The 21,883-nt window shown below is 35.8% G+C and overlaps 1 protein-coding gene across 3 annotated transcripts; it reads left to right on the forward strand.

Moving 5' to 3' along the window:
- Positions 1-9,587: 9,587 nt before the first annotated feature.
- LOC132643656 (signal peptide peptidase-like) lies at positions 9,588-16,790 on the forward strand. Of its 3 annotated transcripts, none has more exons than XM_060360146.1 (12): positions 9,588-9,741; positions 10,790-10,883; positions 12,075-12,190; positions 12,284-12,435; positions 12,553-12,638; positions 12,743-12,870; positions 14,424-14,474; positions 14,953-15,039; positions 15,141-15,210; positions 15,899-16,035; positions 16,125-16,202; positions 16,513-16,790. In XM_060360146.1, exons 2-12 carry the CDS (start codon positions 10,844-10,846, stop codon positions 16,585-16,587), a joined length of 1,020 nt encoding a protein of 339 aa, XP_060216129.1. In that variant the 5' UTR covers positions 9,588-9,741; positions 10,790-10,843; the 3' UTR covers positions 16,588-16,790. The 3 variants fall into 3 exon arrangements, with proteins under 3 accessions (XP_060216129.1, XP_060216131.1, XP_060216130.1); XM_060360148.1 differs by having other exon boundaries at positions 9,598-9,741; positions 10,801-10,883; XM_060360147.1 differs by having other exon boundaries at positions 9,598-9,736.
- The last annotated feature ends 5,093 nt before the right edge of the window (positions 16,791-21,883 follow it).

Below are 21,883 nucleotides of genomic sequence, written 5' to 3' on the forward strand. Positions count from 1 at the left end.
CATTGAGTCTTCTATTTCTAGACCGTGAACGTATTGAGGCTTTGAGGAAAGGAAAGGTTATGGCAGAGTGACAGGCATTGTTCCAGCTCTACTTTGAGGTAGGTTACGGTTTACTTGAGTTAGACTTTGGTTAGTTAAATGTATGTTTGTGATTTCATTAGGAGAAAGCATGTCTAGTATTCATTACATGATATTGTGTGGTTAAGCTCCTATGTGTTTGTGATTGAATGTTGTGTAGGCTTCATGCCATTATTCCTGTGTGATTCAATTTACAGTGGTTGTATTGTGATGAGAAGTTAATATAGTCTTCTCGAGGGTGTTGTGACACGAAATGATGAGGTGAATATAGATATTGAGAAGGTAAGAAACACTGTTCTGTAAAACGTATGACAAGGCACACATGTGGCCTAGATTATGGGCTCCTGGTCCGAGGATAGTTCCGGAAACGAGAGGTTTATTGTTATATCCTGCGTTCGAGGTTCGTTGTGGAGCGGAGGTTGTGCTCGGGTCCGAGGAGTGTTCCGGAACGAGTGGTACATGAACACCATGGGTCCCCTGCAGGTCATGACTACTGAGTTATGACATCAGATAGCATGTGTGTACAGTGAGTGGGGTTATAGTGGTAAATTTATTTCTGTTATGGTTGACGTGTTTGTGATTCTTGGCAACTTGGTGATTTGTTGTGATTGTCCGTGGTTGACTTGTTGTGATGTATTGATATTCGTGTATGATTGACCGACTTGTTTATTTTATTGATTTCATAAGATATGCATGATACTAATCGTAGTCGGCCTATGATGCTTACATGTATATAGTGTTTGTACTGATACTACCTTGCTACATTTTTTGAGTGCAGATTTTGATATAGAGACCGCTACTCATCCTCACATCTAGCGTGGAGGATATTTGCTGACAGATTTTGGGGTGAGCTTCTTCTCATGCCAGGCCGCCCGAATATCTTCTACTTATAATGTCTTTTCTTATTCTGGACATTATGGATATTTATTAGGCAGATTTCAGTTCCTAGACGTGTTTTTGGCTTAGAGTCCTGTACGATGACTTTCGGATTTTGGGGATTGTAATAGCTAAAACTTCCGCACTTACTACAGTATTTATGACATGATTTACTTGTTCTTTTGTTGTTAAATAAGTAATAATTGTTTAGCCTGATTTATCTAAGAACCGTATTGAATGGATTAGGTGATATGTATATTGGTTCACCCGTTAGGATTTAGATGGGTGTCGGTCATGGCGGGTTGGGTTGTGACAAGGACTTTCCCCAAAACTCCACTACAACGATGAGCCTCTGCAAATTCAAGTTACAGCCTCTATAACGTAGGAACAAACCTCTAATCCTTATCTTCCTAATCAACCTCGGACAAGAAAGCAACCTTCAAGTTGATCTCCAACTTGAAGTTGAATTTACAACTTTTTTGTACTAACTTAACTGCTTTTAATAAAATGGATAAAGTACAACTCGATAGCCCAACCTAATACAAGTTTTCTAGACTTAAGAACTGGAAAACATTAGACAGTAGTACATCTCCTTCAATCTTTCTTCTTACACTAGAGGCGCATGCCTGGATTCTTGAATATTCTTGATCTATCATTTGATCGCTCAATATTCTAAATTCTCTCTTCTAGGTGGGCAAACCTTCTTCTTGGTATTACTTGGATATTTATAACATTGAGTGCACAACAGGTTGGCAAACACAAAACCCTCTTTGAGTAGGCCTATAAGATTTTAGGGTTTTTATGTATTTGAATTCTTGCCTTGTTGAGTCAGCTTCTTGTCCTTGTAGAAGTCTTACTAATCCCAACAAATATAGCAAGAAATCTGCATACTTGACCGCCAAGTCTTTACCATAAATCTGCAAATCCTATTTGTTGTAGGACTTGCGCTGGAACATGTTCACGAACCTGTTTCATCCACCTGGTTCATCTGCCTCTGAATCTCTGCACTGTCTGAGATGGAACATGTTCACAAGCCTATTTCATCATCCCCTTCTCATTCATTCCTGCGACTCTATCTTGAGTCTGCTTTTGTGATGGATGATGGAACATGTAGATAGACATGTTTCATTATTCATGTGTTGCTCCGTGTCTATTGATGTTTGGCAAGAAATGCATATATTTATTCATTATTTTCCTCACATTTAGTACATTTAATCGTCGTTTGAGTATTAATTATAAGAACTTGTGCTAATATTATATTTTAATGTGTAGGAATAAAATGGTGCGAAGATGAAGAGATTTGAACCAAAATTTGATGACATGTGTTAAAATTACGAAAACAAAAAATTAAATAAACAAGAAGATATCATGATGTTGTAATGATTTCCCAAGAAGCAGTGCAATAGCAAGCAAATTACAATTGAAATTAATGAGTTGCTTACCTGGCAGCCAGCAATTGAATGAGATGCAACATTAAGTGTCCTATGACATTGTGGTACTGGACGCCTCCAATTTCGCTGTGGTGCGACGCACTCAACAATTTTACGAGGCCCAGTTGGGCGAAATATTTTATCCCAGTCCGATTTGGACTAGGTTATTTTATTTGGGGTATTTTTCCTACACCTATAAATATTTCATAAGCCATAATTCTTAGATATCTTTGGCATAAAACACAAGTTTGGAGGCTAAGGTTCCTACGTATATTTTCTTTCTTTTATCGGAACCTTGTTTATGGGAATTTCTTGGTGACAATTGAGATTGAAACTCTTGTTGTGCTTATTTATTGATCAACATTATTTTTAATCAAGTAAGTTATTGTTATTTTAATTATTCTTGTTCTTCAACGTTTCTCAAGGGAGTAGCTAATCCTAGGACTTGCCCATTTACTTTGTTTGAAACTCGGAAGAGGAAGAACGGGGTTGGGATAGAATAATTAACATGAATTTGGGGCGTTAACCCCCATCTAATGGAAATTGACCTAGGAATAGGCGATACCACTTGTAGCCATAGTCGGGTGTTCTTAATGCTCCTAATTGTTTTAGGGATATTCAATTAGGTAGTCTAGTTAATCTTCGGGAGAAGTTAATTTAGAGTCATTATCCGAGACTAATTAACATAATATTACCATTATCTGTAATTCGTGAAATATATTGGATCGTTACTTGAGAAGTAGTTTCTTTTATTCCATTCTTGTGGCCATTGATCAACTTACTTACTTTCTAGATTAGATTTAATATTTTTGTATTTTATCAAAACCATATCTAAAAACCACCATTGATGCGTTCGGCCTAGCTTTTGTTGGTGATAATTTCTAATTTGCTTAAAACGCCTACATATTGTTCTCTGTGGGATTCGACCCTAACCTTGTTGGGTTACTATATTTGACAACGTCCGCGTTATGTCATTAAAAGGTGTAATTTGAGCGTATCATCTGTCTTCTTCTTCATTCAAATTTATACATTGCTGGAATAAAGCATGTTGTCAGCCTTGTCTAGCTCTTTGACTCTGATCGTGTTCTTGCTCTATGTTGGAACATGTTTGCAAACCTGGTTCATATGCTCTGTCTACAACTCTCTTTACTTTGAACAAAATACTTCTGAGTCATCCTTACCATTTCCTCATAATTTCTTCTTCTCCTGATTCATTGACCAACTATACCTAAAGACTCCTTTGTAATATAACATGTTTACATATTTGTTCTATTCTTCAATGACCTGCTCTAGGACTGAGTCATCTTCATCTCATTGAACTAGTACTTGTCTGCATCTCATTCAACCTGTGCTTTCACCGTTTCACATGTTTTGCCTGGACAAAGATATGTTGCTCATCTATTTTCATATGTTTGCTTTTTTTCTCTGCTAATCTTTGCCTTGGAACATGTTTGTGGACATGTTCTATCCATCCTATGTTGTATGCCTTTTCAGGCCCTTTTACATTGTCTGGAACCTCTACTTTATCTTAACCAGTTGTTCTTGCTTTGCTCAATTACTTTGTCAAGTATCACATGTATCTAGACCTAGTTTTCTTTACATTGTAGGTTCACTCTGTTCACTTTTTCAATCATCAAAACTTCACACATGGCTATATGCCAACAGTCTGGGACTAATTTAATTACAAAAGAGCTCTGGTGGCATGGGAGAGGGTGCGCTAACTAAAGTAAATGGTGGACACAATCTCACTAATATGTACTTATGGAATAATGCTACAATTGCTAAAATGTGCTGGAATTTGACCAATAAGCAGGAAAGGTTGTGAATTAGATGATTCACTCTATTATATCGAAAACTGCATTTTCCACATAACTCCTATGCCTGATTAGGAAAGCTGGATGATCAGACAGATCATTGGTGCTAGAAGGATACTGGAACAAGCTCCAACTCCTAGCAAGCCAAATAGAAGAATAATCAAGCATATCTATTTCCAACTCCTGGATAGACCTACCCCAAAGACATGGAAATGTATAATGTTTCAAAACAGTGCAAGACCAAAAGCTCTACATACTATGTGGCTTCATTTCCATAGGAGGATGCCTATAGCTGACAAGTTACTAATATGGGGAATTAATGTGGAACCAACTTGTGTCCTATGTAGAAATTCTAATGAAAGTAAATATCATTGATGTAACGATCTGATCGGTCATTTTTAGAACTGATGCTCTGTTTTGCGTGTCGTCTATTCTAGAAGCTCCGTAAAAATTATTTTGACTAACTTGCAAAAATTGGAAGTCAAATAGATATCATTTGGTTCACTTTGGGAGAAGTTCTCATTTTGGAAAAATCCTAGTTATTAATTATTTGGATTAATTGCTTGTTTTGGGAAAATGTGCTCTGATAGGCGACCTGAAGATTTCGTTGGATTTGTAATACTATTTATGACCTATAGAAATTGACAGAACTAACTTTAGAGTTCGTTTGATTGGTTTTTGACAATTAAGTTGGTTTAAGTATTTAATATGCTTATTAAAGGTGAAAAGATGGTCACGGGAAGAAATAAGACTCATATTGGAAATTCGTTGATTCTGTTAGCTTCGTATTGATGTCTATGACTTGTGGAGACGGGTGGAGCAATTCCTAAATCTTTGGGGGTGAGTTTTAGGTAAGGAAAATGATATTTTGGAAATTCTTAAGTTAAGAAATGTTGCTCCCAAACGTACACGTAAGTATACCCGGTCGTACAATTAATATGGACTTTTAAGTCCAGATATCGATCCCACAGAGACTTATATTCTACTGTTAAACTAATTCAAATTCGAATAAAACTATTCAATAAAGTAAAAATCAAGGTGTTTGTTGTAACTAAACTAAAACTGAAAAGTAAACAATTTGTGATGGGTGTTTTCGTGACTGAGAGTATTGTGACAAAGATTGTAAGGTTTAACATATGATGGAGAGTTCTAGGGTCATGGCTTTCGACAATCCAGGTGATCTTCTGACAATTCTACCTATCTTATTTACTGGGTTACTGGTTGACGGGTTAATTATAACTTTATGAGTATCTTCCGAGTTGCTCACAAGCCTGTAGATGCTACTATAACGCCTATATCCCTATGGTCGCCAGAGGTAACAAGAACGCATTTACTTCTCCGTATTCAACTAAGTAAGGCTAAAGGGTATATTCCTATCCTCATTAGCGAAGCGATTATATCGAACAAGCCCTATTTATTCTTATTACGCATGCAAATTTCCTATCCCTAGTTCAATTCACACGCCATAGATAGTGTTCAACCATTGGCCAGTTAATCAAATAATTAAGATTAAGAATAAATAAGCAACCCAAAATATGAAAATTTAATTGATAGAAATTGTCGCCAAACCAACTATCATGTCTTTCGTCACAACCCTAGAATTAAAGAGTTTAGCTCCACATAGACATGGAGGAAAAACAACAAATCATCCGAATAAAAACGTCAAAATAAGTATTATAGAGAAGAGAAGGTAAAACCCTGTAACTACGGCCTCCACGGCGGCTCCAAGCTCTCTCTAGGTAAAAAGTTCTGAACTAAGGATTTCAAGTTGTCCAAAGTTGTCTAAATATTGTGTGTTATGGACTATTTATAGGTGTGGAAAAAATCCAAACAAAATAACTCAGTCCAAAACTAATTGGAAGAATTAAAATTGTGGATCTTTGTTTTCGCGTGGCGAAGCGCACAACTAGCTTGTGCCTCACGTTCTACTGCGTTTGGAAAGTCTGGTAAATTCACTGAAGCACTAATTAATATTGTAAACTTATTTGCTGCCACGTCAATAACTTCAATTCAAGTTGTATGTTGTGACTTTAAAATAATCTTCAGCCTATTGCTTCAATCATGATGTCCCTTTCTTGTCTCCTTTCCTTTTCTCTTTTCAATTTCTTTCTCGCTTTTTATTAAATTTTGTTCCAAATCTTTCCATCTTCACATTGCTTTATTCCTATACAGTAAAAATATAATATTAAGCACGAAGAAATATGATTTGTACTCAAAAGACAATTAAAAGTACTAAAATGTGAGGCAACAATGGGTAAATATATGCATGATTAGTCGAAGATCAAGAAATGAGAATGGTTGACCAAAGTCAACATCTGAGGTAAATGCGTCTTTTTCAGAGTATAGTCGATTTCATTAGGTCCGGAATATAATTTATGACTTGGTCAAGCCATTGGTACGGGTCCCGAGGGTTCGAGAAGGGTTTGGATGCTTGGTGTCAAAGTTTTGGTTTTTGATAAAGTTAGGGCGTTTTCATGGTTAATAGTGCCTTAACGATCTCGTATGGGTGTTTCGTCGATCTGAGCAAGTTCGAGCATCAATTATACTCAAGTTACACTTTTGGTTTGTGTCCGAGAGGTTTCGGATGAGTTTTGAGTGTTAAATCCGTGGATGTTTTTGAATTGTTGGTTTCTAGTGCGAGTGGTCCTTTTTCGCGATCGCGACTGGGCCGTAGCGTTCGTGTAAAAGGGAGGAGGGTTGGGTCACGTTCGAGGGCGGCAGGCCGCGTTCTCTAGAGAGGACCCGGGAAGGCTGTGCTTCAAGATCGCGGAGGCTGCCTCGCATTCGTGGTTGTTTGGGTCGGGGCAGTGGAACGAGATCGCGCGGGCCCTTCGCGATAGCAAAGATGGGTCATGATAAGGCAGTAATAAGTCCCCTAATCCGAGTCATTTCCCACTTTCACATTTTGAGTTCTAAAGCTCAGATTGGGGCGATTTCAAAGGCATTTTCACGATTGAGCTCGGGGGTAAGATTCTAATCCCTATTTTAATGTTTGCTCCTTATTCCTTCCATTAATTGAGCGTTTTAAATCATGATTTGAGTTGGAAATTTGGGGATTTCGCTCTAAAATGGAATTTAAGCTTTTTTTGAAATTGAAAAGTCGATTCGTGGTTAGTCTTCGATGATGTGCTCGATTTAGACTATTTAAGTCATGGGTAAATCAATGTTTAAATAAAATTTCAGTTTTTCCATTGGGGCTCTGGTCTGATTATTTTGGGTTTGTTTTTGGGTTTTGAATAAAATAATAGCAATATGGGTATCATTAGACTTGTTTAACCTTGTAGAGTAATGTTTTGACTAGATTGAACTCATTTTATGATTTTGGATGCGGCAGAGCTTCGGGAAGACTTAATCTTTACTCGGATCGAGATTTGGAGCATTCCGAGGCGATTCAAAAAGGAAAGGCTCAGACTTGACGGTTCGTGGCACCTGTTCAATTTTCGAGTTAGGTTACAATTTACTCTTAAGACTCCGATTGGAGAATGTATATAGTTTATGAATAATGAAAGGGTATTGGACGTGAAAAGGGATCCTATACCCGTGACTATGATGAGCACTTGTATGGGCACCAGTGTAATTGTAATGGTATTATAATGTGATTAAGTTATTAATTATCGGCGTTGATATGTAAAAATCTAGGACCTGATTGTGTGCTGATAGATGATATTGTAACTAATGAACGGGTCAATGCTTGCTTCTATATGCTATGTGCAACACCTTTAACATGATATTTCTCGTATGATCTTGCTACTTGGGTCAAGGGAATTGTTTAAACATTAAGGACTATTTATTACTTGCTTATGATTTCCTGCTTATTTTGATCATTCATACTTATATATTGTTGAAGTGGGCTACAGAAGGAGATATGAGGTGGTCTTAAAGGCTGGGAAAAAGGTAAGAGTGGTGTTCTCACAGTCTGATAGTGATAATTCGGGCGATATAATGAGGTTCTCACAATCCGGCGGTACAGTGAGTGGTCACAGTTTGAATGAAAATGACCTCGGATGGAATAGTGATAGGTATATGGACTTCGCGAGTCCCATATGAGTCATGACTAGACGGAAAGACCGCTAGTATGTGTGTACCGGGATATTTATTGGCAGTGCATTCATTCATTCATTTATTTGGACTACTTTTCCTAATTGATTATATGCTTACCTACTGCCCTTACATGAAATATGATTCCTTGGTCATAACTAGGAGGTATGACTGTGCTAGTCTGTTATGTGATATATGTTCAATCTTTATATGCTTTTTGCGTGTCTCTTTCGTTGTTGGCCTATGATACCTACAGAGTGCTAGTGGTTGTACTCATGCTACACTTGCTCCACCTTGTGCAGATACGGAGTCGTGTTCTAATCCAGGCCTCGTGGTTGATTCCGAGGTTATCCTATCAGATTACCAACTGGACCTGCAGTCCTGGATCTTTTCTTATATTATTTTTTCTACTTTATATTTCAAGACCATTATCCATTTTTGTGTTAAGACTTGTAATTTATTTAGAAGCTCTTGTACAAGTTAAATGGGGGTTTTGGGGTTGTATTGACTAAGTTCGCTTTCCGTACACTTACTTTATATATTTAAGACTGTTGGATGATACTTAAATGTACTTAACTACTTCTGCATTGCTTTACAAATGATTTGACAACTTGGGGATAGTTCGCCTACTAGTGGGATAGTGTAGGTGTCATCATGACCCGTGATTTGGGCATGACAATTTTATTTGTGTCATGTAGTTACACTCTCAGTCTATGGACTAGACTCTTAAACTGGATCAAAAGACCAATTATTGTTGCTAACACCTGGGACCAATATGTGAACTGGACAACTAACAAAGAAAAAGGGAGATCACAAAAAGTTAGATCATTCATCTATGCCATTTGGAAGGGAGAAGCCTGAGGATTTTTTAAAAACGAAGTACAGAAGTTGAGAGTATTGTAAGAGAACTTGCCTATATTTTTAATGTTATAACTGCTCTTGGGATGCAACTCCTAGTTCAGGAACTTAAATTATGATTCTTTTGAGCTGCAGCTGTTTAGTTTAGACTTTGTGCTTATCTAAGTTTACCATCTTCTTTGTAGATAGCTAGTTTGGGATAGACTACGCTATGAAGTTGGAACGATTTACTGATAATCAATGAAAATTGTTAATTACCAAAAAAAAAAATGACGGAGACAAGAAAACATTCACTTTTAACAAACTTAAATAACCAAAACTGTTCAGAAGTATATTTAATGGACTACTTTAAACTTATCCCAAACATAAGGGGCTATATTGTTATATTGCCTCTTTAATACTAAAACTAATATTGTAACCTGCTACAATGAAGATATTTTAGGAAGTCACGTGGCAGTCTCTCATTGGTTTGAACAGCCAATACTGACGTGTTTTCTTCCAAACAAAAAGCCTAAAACCCTATTTTATTAGCACAGAAAAGAAAATTAAAAAAAAAAAAAAAAATTTACCAAAGGAAAATTCCACCGATCTGTCTGCTTGGAGACCAGCAGAGAAAGAGACGGAAACCCACATTAATTTCTTGTAAGGTAAAAATTAATATATTTGCATCAAGATTACTTATTTTCTTAGTGATTTTATTGAAAAATTGGTGAATTTGTTTCATTTTAACTGGTTTATAGCGAAGTGGGTTTGCGTTTTTATCAAGATTGGGTTGTAATTAAGAATTTTTAGCGAAGTGGATTTATGTTAAAATGAATATATTTGCATCAAGATTACTTTTTTTTAATTTTTTATACTGCTTTCTTGAAATATTGGTGAATTTATTATTTCATTTGATTGGGTTGTAATTTAAACGTTTTTAGGCAAATGGGTTTTGTTAAAAATGTGTCCTTATGAATATATTTGTATCGAGATTAGTTTTTTTTTTTTTTAACTGATTTCTTGAAAAGTTGGAGAAATTATTTTTTCATTTTTTAGTGTTGTTTGTGTTTGTAATTTAAACGTTTTTAGCGAAATGGGTATGTGTTACAACAACATACCCAGTTGGATCCCACAACGTGAGGTCTGGGCAGGGTAAAGTGTACGCAGACCTTACCCCACCTTGGAAGGCAGGGAGGCTGTTTCCGAAAGACCCTCGGCGAAATGGGTATATGTTAAAAATGAATATATTTGTATCAAGATTGGATTATTTTTTAAACTGATTTCTTGAAATATTGAAGATATTATTTTTTCATTTGATTGATTCGGGTGTCTGACTTTTCATTTTTTGTTTTAAGTTTGTAATTTGTTTTTTTAAATTCAGAACAAAATTTAGGGAATTTGAGTTAATTGGGTGTTTGGGTTTGCCTATACTGTGGAAATCTTATGGAATAAAGAAATTATTTTTTGGAGGTGAATCTTGATTGATAGAGATTTTCAACTTTTGATAAAAATGTGATTTTTAAGTGGGTGAATCTTTATTACATTACCTTTCTGCTTTTATTGTGACATTGTTATATTTGTTTTATATTTGTTTCTGTTAATGTGAGCAACTTTTAGTATGATTTAGTTGTACCCTTTTGCACATTTCTGTAAATGATTATAGGATCTTGAAAAGATGTAAACTTTGACTGATGATGGTGCTCATGTTGTTAGTTTTCATATAGCTTCTTCTTGTCGGGGGGAGTCGAAACCGGAGTGGATTACAATATGAAGAATATGGAGCGTCTTGCGAATGTTGCTTTATTAGGTATGGTTTCTGTTGATTTTGCTTCATTCATTATTTCTTTTGATAGCTGAACTGTTGTATAGTACACTTGTTTGATTTGTGCTTATGAAATCCAGACAATAAAGTAAATCTTTTTCTATTGTATTACATGACAAGTATGTTATTTGTAGCTTCTTGTTGCGCCCCAGTTTGTGTTGGTTATTCCTTTGGATCATTTTTCCCCCTAGATAGACTGCTAAAGTTTATTGTGGTAATTCTTTTTTGTTAATTGAGAGACAAAATGTAGGCAAATGTGTGGTTTCTTAATCATGATACATTCTTTTCTCATGTAGTAATAAACCTTGCAAGATAAGTCATGCTAAGTATTTACTTAATTTGCACCCAAGAGTGTGGTTTAATGGTTAATGAAGTGGGTTGAGACTTGAGACCTTTGAGGTCTCAAGTTCAAATCCTAGCAGAATAAAAAAACACTAGGCGATTTCTGTCCAAGCCTTGAACAGAATTACCCCGTACCTGTGCTGGTGAGAGGTAGCAGGTATCCGGTGGAACTAGTGGAATTAGTTGAGGTGCGCGCAAGTTGGTCCGGATATCACATTTATTAAAATGAAAAAAATAACTTAAGTTTTGTAGGACGGCTTGGGGCCTTTTGATTTTCTCTGCCATTGCATTTCCTATTTTTGTGTTGTTGGGAATTTGAGGTGTGGTTGATTATTACAGTGAATATCCAATTGATTGGAATTGATTCTATAGCGGTTGGAAAGAATATTCAAATCCTCTTAGGCCGCGGTCATATTACTACTGTCACCCATTTTCCGTTATGTTACAGTACGTTCCACTCCATAGTTCCACAGTTCATTGGGTAGAGATAGATGGCCAAGTGGGTTTCTTTTAACATTTTTAGCATTTTCTTATATATTGGATTGGATTGGATGTTTGTTTCATCATATTGCTTTTTTGAGGGCATTTCACTACCTCATAGTTGGCTATGCCGATCTTCGAATTTACATGTACCTGGGATATTTGTTTCTGATGCCCACTTTTTTCTCTTTTTTAAACCCCTTTCCCGAATGCTTCTTGTTTGTGCTCTCGAATAATATATGCTATCTGGAGATTAGAAAGTATAATTAGGTGGTCATGGCAATTTCAAATCACTTTCCAAATTTTATGCTGACGAAATTACCTTGAAACTCTTGCTTTTTTGGTGGATTTCAGGTTTGAGTTTGGCACCACTGGTGGTGAATGTGGATCCAAATGTAAATGTCATATTAACAGCTTGCCTTACTGTCTTTGTGGGTTGCTGCCGTTCTGTCAAACCTACTCCTCCTTCGGTATATCTTCTGGACTCCAAGTTGCAGCATCCTTTTTTCCTCAGTCTTATCTGTTTTGATGTCACCTAAAAATAATCCGTTGCTGTTTACCAGGAAACCATGTCTAATGAACACGCAATGAGGTTCCCCTTAGTTGGAAGTGCAATGCTCTTGTCATTGTTCTTGCTTTTCAAATTTCTGTCAAAAGACCTGGTTAATGCTGTATTGACGTGCTACTTCTTCGTACTTGGAATTGCTGCACTTTCGTATGTTCTCTCCGTATGGATCATTCTGCTATGCTTAATATATTCTATTTCAAGTTACTGAATAGTAGTCTTACTGTGTGTGCGCTTTATGTCATCTCTTTCTTTGTGGCTTTACAGTGCGACGTTGTTACCTGCTATTAAACGTTTCTTGCCAAAAAAGTGGAATGATGATCTCATAATATGGCACCTCCCATATTTCCGCTGTAGGGTCCACTTTCTTGTCTCTTCTGAAAATGCCAAATGATCATTTTAGAATCCTTGGGTTTTCAATTATAATTTTAGTTATTTTATTTTGTCTTTTTTTCAGCTGTGGAGATTGAGTTCACAAGGTCTCAGATTGTTTCTTCAATTCCTGGAACCATTTTCTGTGTATGGTATGCTAAACAGAAGCATTGGCTAGCTAACAACGTTTTGGGCCTTGCCTTTTGCATTCAGGTTTGTCAGCATATCCACCTAAGTTACATTCTCTATTTTTTCTGGATCACAAATATTTTTGTCCTTATCCCTTCTTTCTGCTAGTACTGTCTCATCATCAGTTTTATTTAATAAATAAAATTCTTAAGAAAATGTGGTTTAGTCGTATTCACTAGTCCATTGTCTGAGTTTGTGATGCGGAAGGTGTTTTCTCTTTTGCTGGTTTGCTGTTTATTGCATCATTTATGAGGCTATTGGATATTTTCCAATCATATAATTTGTGAGCTTCGTGCCTCAAACTCAGTTTGTGTGACTTTATGTGTTGGTATGTCCTTTGTCTTAACAATAATCTAAATATCTTCATTTTCAGGGGTCAAATTTACATGGACTTCCTATTTTGAAAATATGTTTAATTTCTATGGATTCTATTTTGATAATAATTTTAGTACTTACTGGTGTATATATATCGTATACTTCCTCCGTCCAATTCTGTATAGTATTGTTTGATTAGACTCATGATTTTAAGATGTTAATATGGCTTATTTATTACTCCCTTATGTGATGCATTTTTCATTTTAGTCCGTTTAAAGAAGAATGATACTTTTCTATATGTAGATTTTTTTTGAACTTTGAACTTTCCTTTTTACACTTAATGAGATAGTTTATAGGCACACAAACATCTATGGTTTGTCTTTAACCAGAAATTTCAATTTCTCTTTTTAAAAAACTCCATGCCTAGTCAAAGTGCATCACATAAAATGGATGAAGGAGGGAGTATAATATTGTGATAGTGGAAGATATACCAAGCTAATGGTTGCATAGTTAGTTTAACACTGAAAACATCTTATAAAAGTTAAAGATTTTGAATTTTTCCGATGTCGTAAAAGTATTTTACCCTACTGAAAAAGAAAAACTTGAAAATTTTCAATAGTTAAATGAATTCAAATGTTCAGAAGTTTTGAGAAGTTGTGTAAGATAGTACTATTAGTGCATTGGTATTGTGATAATCCAAAATGAAACAGTATCATACAAATTGGGGACAAAGGAAGTACCAACTTTAAGACTCATTGATTCCTTTTCTTTTTTTATTTTAGTATGTTGAACTAGGTCACATGAATGGAGAGGTCATCTTTCATATAAATAAGTCGCATTTGTCTTCTAGGACCTAGCATAGGTGCACTTGTTTAGCTGCAAGGTGTCCCACCTTTATAGCTAGCATTTGGATCCACGATGGCACTTGATGTCTTCCTCTTTATTGTATTTTCGTATTTTTTGATAACTGAGATCTCATGTGATTTGACCTACATTTACGAAATTGGGAGAGTATGGGCCTCCCCCCTACCATGCTCCCACTAAAATACCAGGCTTCTTGTCATTGATAAGGTTCTAAGTTGTTAAGTGTGCCCTATTCCACATCCCACATTGGGTCCTTACATTGAACCTATACTACTTGTTATTATCTACTTGTATGCTTTGAGTTAATGGAGATTTTTGCAGTGGTGAAAAGTCTCTGAAGTCTCATCATGTCTACTTAGATGAATGATATGGATTTTCCTTTGCCATTTTTATTTCAGGGAATTGAAATGCTTTCACTTGGATCATTTAAGACTGGTGCCATACTATTGGTAAGAGAAGAAATTTGTGTTTTACACTTGTCTATTATACATGGAAGTATACATGGTTGATAGGTGTCATTCAGTTTATGTTTCTGGCCTTAAACCAAATGTCCCTTTGTTTTTTTCTTCATTGATTCTAACCACAGCCCTTTGAAGAAGTGGGAAAAGAACTCCATGAGCTGACTCTAATGGTTTTTCTTACACAAATACATCCCTTTTGCTTGGATCATATTATATTAAACCCTAATGGTAGATTTTTTAGCTATGTTGCTTGGATTCTCCTAAAGATGTTGCTGCACCCATGTTGGATCCTCCAAAAATGCACTACTTTTGGAGGACTTGACACGCACCCGTTGGCATTTTGGAAGAGTCCGAGCAACATAGGGTTTTAGGCTTCTTTGAGGGGTTCTTTCACATTGGCATTCGTACTTGCTTATGCAACTTTCTATAATTATTAACTTGTGGCTGATTTGGTTCGAAAATGCAGGCAGGGCTTTTTGTGTATGACATCTTCTGGGTCTTTTTTACCCCGGTGATGGTCAGTGTTGCCAAATCTTTTGATGCTCCTATCAAGGTGAGCATAGTGATTCTTTTAATGTAGCTTATTCTTTAAATTTTCCATTGCATGCCTGTGTTAGTTACTGTGTCCTGATTATAAAATTGCTTTGTCTGCAGCTTTTGTTCCCCACAGCGGATGCTAAACGCCCCTTCTCAATGCTGGGTCTTGGAGATATAGTTATCCCAGGTATAACCTCCATTTTCATAAAATTCCATTTCTGATATTTACCTATGCTATTTGTGAATAGCTACTGAAGCAACTTTACAAATTATTAGCTTACTTTTTGCGAGTAGACCGGAGAGGTTTGGCGTAATAGAGGGATTCTCCAGCTCAAACCATGAGGTTTGGGATTTGATAGCTTGTTTAGCTAAACTTCCAAAATCTGCTTATTTTGAAAAGTGTTTTTTGACAAAAGTACTTTTGGAGAGTAGCAGTTTATGTTTGGCTAGTCAATCTGAAAATCACTTTTGAGCAGTGCTTTGTACTTGGCCAATGCTCCAAAAGTGCTTCGGGGGAAGAGCTATTTTTTTAAGCTTTTGAAAAATTGCTTCTGCTACTACTCAAAAGCACTTATCTTTTCCCTAAAATCTTTGGCCAAGCACCTCAACTTTCTAAAATTAGCATTTTTTTGAAAAAAAAAATAAGCACTTCTGGCTTCCAGGAAGCAAAAGCCACTGTGGGTCCCTCGAGAAGGGATGGGGAATGTGGTTTACCATATTGAAAAAAAGCTTATTTTTTCGTGACTAACTACTGAACTTTTTTTTTACACATGCTTATTATCAGCTTTTGTCATGATATTGCATCATTTTATTTTTCAACTTGTTCTTTGTCTGAATGGATAGACTTGGTAACATTTGATCACTTCATCTTTCAGGCATTTTTGTTGCATTGGCCCTCCGTTTTGATGTCTCCAGGGGGGAGGAACCCCAATATTTCAAGAGTGCATTTTTAGGATATACATTTGGTTTGGCACTCACAATATTTGTTATGAACTGGTTCCAAGCTGCACAGGTTGGTGTCTGAATAAAGCTTTTACACTTCATTTCCCTTGCAAGAAACTGGTGCCCTTAATTATTGACTTGACATTTGTTTCTTTTCAGCCTGCTCTGCTGTACATTGTTCCAGCTGTAATTGGATTCTTGGCGGTACACTGCATATGGAACGGGGATGTGAAGCCTGTACGTTTTTCTCTTGACAATCTGTTTTTATCAAGTCTACTAGCTAACTTTGCTGTTTACTCCCATTTTTTAGCTACATAGTATATGGAGATTAGATTCCTTGTCAGATGTTTTGGAATAATACTTGTTCTAGGAGTAAATAGATATGAGAAAATGCATTTTATGGCTTGGTTGAAAACTAAGAAAAGTAAAAGAAAGGAGGGAAGAGAAGCTTCTAGCTGTTTTTTCGAGTAGAAAGCAAAAACTGATAAGAACTTGTTTACATTTTCATTTCGAGGCTGAAACTGTATTCTTGATTTTTGTTGAGCAGTTGTTGGAGTTTGATGAGGGAAAGACGAAAGGCGCTGAAGAAGCTGATGCCAAAGAAAGCAAGAAGGTAGAATGAGGCTAAGTAGGCAGACTGACATTAAAGAGATGATAGGCAATGTATGGCCATGGATTAATAGTCAACTGAGGCAGCAGAGATTGTTGGTTTAGCAACAAAGTTTGTTGTATTAGATTTTTGAGACTGACCATCAATAGTACTTGCCTTTTTATGTTATACCTTAAATTGATATCATTAAATCTCAATTTTTACGTTTCGGTTTCTACCTTTTTTGCATTTCTTTGTACTTGCTAGATTCTTTGAAATGCTATGATGAATTCAGATTATCGGTCTTTAATATGACCATAGCATCTGGTTCCAAGTCTTTCAACATATGGTGACTTTGGTGTTTTTATGTTGAAAGTATTGAATAACACCAAAAGCTATTATCAAACGCACAGTGAACTTATTAAAAATCCAACTAAAGTAAGCTTGTAGCTTACTTAAAGCTACAAGCTTAACTTAATGTTCACGCTTCCTTCAAGCAATCCCGAATCACAAATTCACAATCTAAACGATAACCGGGTTCAACTTAGATCAATACGTGCCCAAAGTTTTAAACTTTAATTTTTTTAGCTTAGGAACATTTCCTCAAGTCCTCTAATTTGTGAGGTTTTCACAATTATGTAGGAACGCTTTAGCCCATTATTTTTCCAAGTTCTTAACAAATTCCATCAATGGGTGTAGGAGTGTACATGGATCGGGTTGGTTTAGATTTTTCAAATACCAAATCAAATTAATTATGTCGGGTTTTTTAATTTACAAAGCAACCAATAAAAGTTGGGTTTTTCAACTTCGGGTTTTCTCGAGTCTTTTCCGGGTCTTCATACAAAACATAAAACTTGTGCTTCAAATATTTCTTTAGTCCTAACAAGATATTTCTTAAGCAAATAATACAAAATGTAAGATGACTGCTGACATTGTACTAAAATATTCAACAAAATATATAATAAATTCGTTAAGCCATAATGAAAATGATCAAAATTAAAGGTACTAAGTAACGCTAAAATAAGTACGACTAATAAGTATTAATTAGAGGAAAGGGTCAAAAATGCCCCTCTACTTTGGACAAAGGGCTAAAAATATCCTCCATTACAAATTTGGGTTAAAAATACCCCTCCCGTCATTAAATTTTTTAAATATACCCTTGTCTTAACGGAAATTCCCAAAATAACTTGATTTCATTTTTAAACCTGCTTCATTTAAACCCGACCCAACTAAATAAAAAACCCCATATGGGTTACCCGCTCCTGTGCCTAGTGGCTCCAGATATAGGACTCGGGAACAAGTTGGTCGCATATGGATTTTTTATGTAGTTGGGTTGGGTTTAAAAATGAAATCGGATTATTTTGGGAGATTTGGGGATTTCCGTTAAGATAGGGGTATATTTGAAAACTTTAATGACGGGAGGGGTATTTTTGACCCATATTTGTAACGGAAGATATTTTTAGCCCTTTTCCCAAAGTAGAGGAGCATTTTTGACCCTTTTCCTTATTAATTACTACTAAATATTAAAGAAAAACAAAATTAAATTATGTATTTTATACTATCTAAACCAATCAAAAACTAAGAAATAAATATCCAACATTATTGTGAAATAAATATCCAACATTATTGTTATTCCTAGCGTTAGAAATGTTTTTCTTTTGTTAGCATTAGTAGAATTGTATTTCTTTTGTTAGCATTAGTATGGATTTGGTTTTGATTTGGTCTTTAGTTGAATTATTAACATCTATGGGCTATAAAAATTATTAACATCTATGGGTCGGGTTGGTTTGGTTCGGTTTGACTTTTTTTAGTTAAAACCAAACCAAACCAATTATGGTCGGGTTTTTATTTCCAATACCAAACCAAGTCAAACCAAACGACTTGTCGGGGTTTTTCTTCGGTTTGACTCGGCTTGTCGGTTTGATGCGGTTTGTCGGTTTTCTTTTACACCCCTAAACGGGGGATTAATTAACGTTTGTTCAAATCTTTTGTGAGAGGTATGAGAGGTTGACTATCGGAGGAGTTAGGAGAGGTAGAGGTAGGTCGAAGAAGAACTGAAGGGAGGTGATTAAACAGGATATGACACAGCTTCAGCTTACTGAGGACATGACCCTAGATAGAAAAGCGTGGAGGTCAAGCATTAAGGTAGAAGGGTAAGAGGTAGTCGTGCTATGTCGCACTGTAGGTGGGAGAGGGAGGGGCTAGCCCCTTTACACTTATTCGTAATAGTAGTATTATTTAGTAACCACGTAGTTGTCTATTCCTTGATGTGTGTACTCACTGCCTATTGCGTCTTTGCTTTGTATCTTGCTCTTTTGTTGCCATTTTATTTTTAATTTTTAATTTTTTTTTAATGTCTGCGTCGAATCCCTTTCTTTTATTCATTTCTTTTCTTTAATTTTATTTCCTTTCGAGCCAAGAGTCTTTTGGAAACAACCTCTATTCCCACAAAGATAGAGGTAAGTTTTGTCTACATCCTACCCTCCCCAAACCTCACTTATGAAATTATATTAGGAATGTTGTTTTTCAATTCTTTTGTGATTGCCAATCCGACAGAGAATCATTACTTTTAACCATAATCTAGCTTTAATAACATGTTAGGTTGAGTGGAAACACCTAAACGGGTTAAAATCCTGAAGATATTCACTTGGGTGTTCTACCCCAGCTTTTGAAGTCTCAACGGTAAAATCAATGGATTTGATGTTACCCATGTTAGTACTGTTGGAATTTTCAAGAGAATAAAAGGAATAAGCAAAAAGAAAAGAAAAAAGTACTTTTTCTTTCTGAAAGCCTGAAACAGTACATTTCTTTCCGAAAGGTTACGTCGTTTCTGGTCAAGGGTTAAAAACATCTTCTATAAATAGAGAAACAGAATATTCAAGTGCCAACATTCTTCCTTAAGAAAAACTATATAAGTTTAGTGACTGCAACATTGATTCTTTTGTGTTAAGAGATCTTTGATTCATTAATTCTATCCCTGAAGAGTATTTGTTAGGGACAAATAATTCTCTTTGAAAAGTGATCCAAGTAAGGCATTAAGTTTGAAGCATATCCAGATTTTCACCAGAAACACACCATTTTCTAACAAGTACTAAGACTAATCCACAAGACTCACCTATATGAGTATATAGGAGTTCACCCAAGGTCGAAATCCCTCCTCAAATTTTTGGATAGTATAGTCTCCCATGAGCTCGAGCATTTGGTCAAACACGGCTTATAAGTATGTAAACAGTAAAAAAGGGAACAAGCTATGCCATAAGTTAGCTGCAATGGCTAACATGTTTCTGAGAATAACATTATGTCAAAATGAAGCTTTTAGAATATGTAATGTGTCTGAAACATTAAGTTACATGTCATGCTTGCCATATACTTCGAATGACCTGTCAAACTCCTGCATTGTTTTATGGAATTGAACCACCAAAATTTAAACTGGAGGAGCTTTATATAGAGTTTTGTAACTGCCACTTTTCAAACATCTGCATTTTTTTCGTCGAGTCTGAACTGTTGGAAGTTCAAAACTCCATGAATTTTTTTTGGAGTTTGAAATATGTTCAAACTTCAGAAATTTTATTGGAGATTAACTGCTAAATGTTCAAATTCCAGTAAAACAATGGAGGTTTGAAGTGTGTTGTAACAATTTTTTAGATATTTAATATTTCATCTATGAAACCGTAAGGGTCCTATCAAAATGGGCAAAAATCTAGAACGAGAGGGTTATATCTATAAGGTCATTTGATTTGCAGATATGTAGGGATATATTGTATTACAATCAAAATTATAACGCAACCGTGTATTGAATTTTGATTCCTTTTTTTATCTCATGTTTGATTCCAATTCCAATTGTTAATTTTGATTTGTTATACTTAAATTCATAGTCGATGCAGTAGAGTTAAGAGGTAGGGAGATGATAAAGGGAGGGGATAACTACTAGAAAACTGCTAATTACCTGTGGATTTTACCTAGAATTTTTTCGCAGATAATACCTGCGGATTTTCATGCGAAAACATTAAAATTCCAAAGCATGACAATATTTACCTGCGGATTAGTTTTCTCCAAGAAATTCCGCAGGTAAATTTGGCAGGATTATGCGTGAAAAAGTTATCCACAACTTTTCCTGGGGAAGATGGTGGCAGGTAATATTTCCGCATGTAAATCCCTAGGTATGCGACAAGAAAATTGGAAAAAAAAAATCCTTTGAGTATTTGAAGGAAAATCCGCATGAAAACGTAGTTAGGGATATTCTTGGAGATTATTTCATGGAGATTTACTTGGGGATATACGTACTTGGGGATTTACCTGGGAATTTTATATATACGGATTTACTTGGGGATTTACGTACGTGGGGATTTACCTGGGAATGTTATATATACGGATTTACTTGGGGATTATTTGATGGGAATTTACTTGGGATATCCGTAAGTGGGGATTTACATGCTTTTTTAATATATGCGGATTTACTCGGGATTATTTGATGGGAATTTACTTGGGGATATACGTACATGGGGATTTACCTGCGATTTAATATATGGGGATTATTTGATAGGAATTTACTTGGGAATATATGTACATGGGATGTACCTGCGATTTTAATATATGGGGATTTACTTGGGGATTATTTGATGGGAATTTACTTGGGGATATACGTACATGACGATTTACCTGCGATTTTAATACATGGGGAGTTACTTGGGAATTATTTGATGGAAATTTACTTGGGGATATACGTACATGGGGATTTACCTGCAATTTTAATACATGGGGATTTACTTGGGGATTATTTGATGGGAATTTACTTGGGGATATACGTACGTGGGGATTTACCAGGGAGTTGGATATACAGATTTACTAGGAGATTATTTGATGGGGATTACTTGGGAATATCCGTATTTGGGGATTTAACTTGTAATGTTGATATGCACGGATTGAGTTGAGGGTAGTTTAGTGGGGATTTACCTAGGATTTCTTTTAGCCACGGAGTTTGTAGACACTGAAATTTAATCGAACTTAAATCCACAAATTAATTTGGATCATATTCTAAATTCTAAATGTATTGGTCCAAACAAATATTATGGGCTAACATAATCGGATTTATTGTTTAAATCCAACATGTATGGACTTAGTTGAAACACCAATTCAATTGGGCTAGTCTATCTTGTCGGACTTCACATGATGAGTCCACTTTATTAGCCCAAGGTCCATGCCACGTGTCAGATGACGTGGCGCGCCAAGTCAAATCAAGGACCAATAAAATCATGCCACGTGCATAAATGACACAGCATGTCAAGTCAATAGAAGAACCAATCAAATGTCGCCAAGTGTTCAAATGACA

Source organism: Lycium barbarum, chromosome 6 (assembly GCF_019175385.1).
Source record: "Lycium barbarum isolate Lr01 chromosome 6, ASM1917538v2, whole genome shotgun sequence".
Lineage (NCBI taxonomy): Eukaryota > Viridiplantae > Streptophyta > Magnoliopsida > Solanales > Solanaceae > Lycium > Lycium barbarum.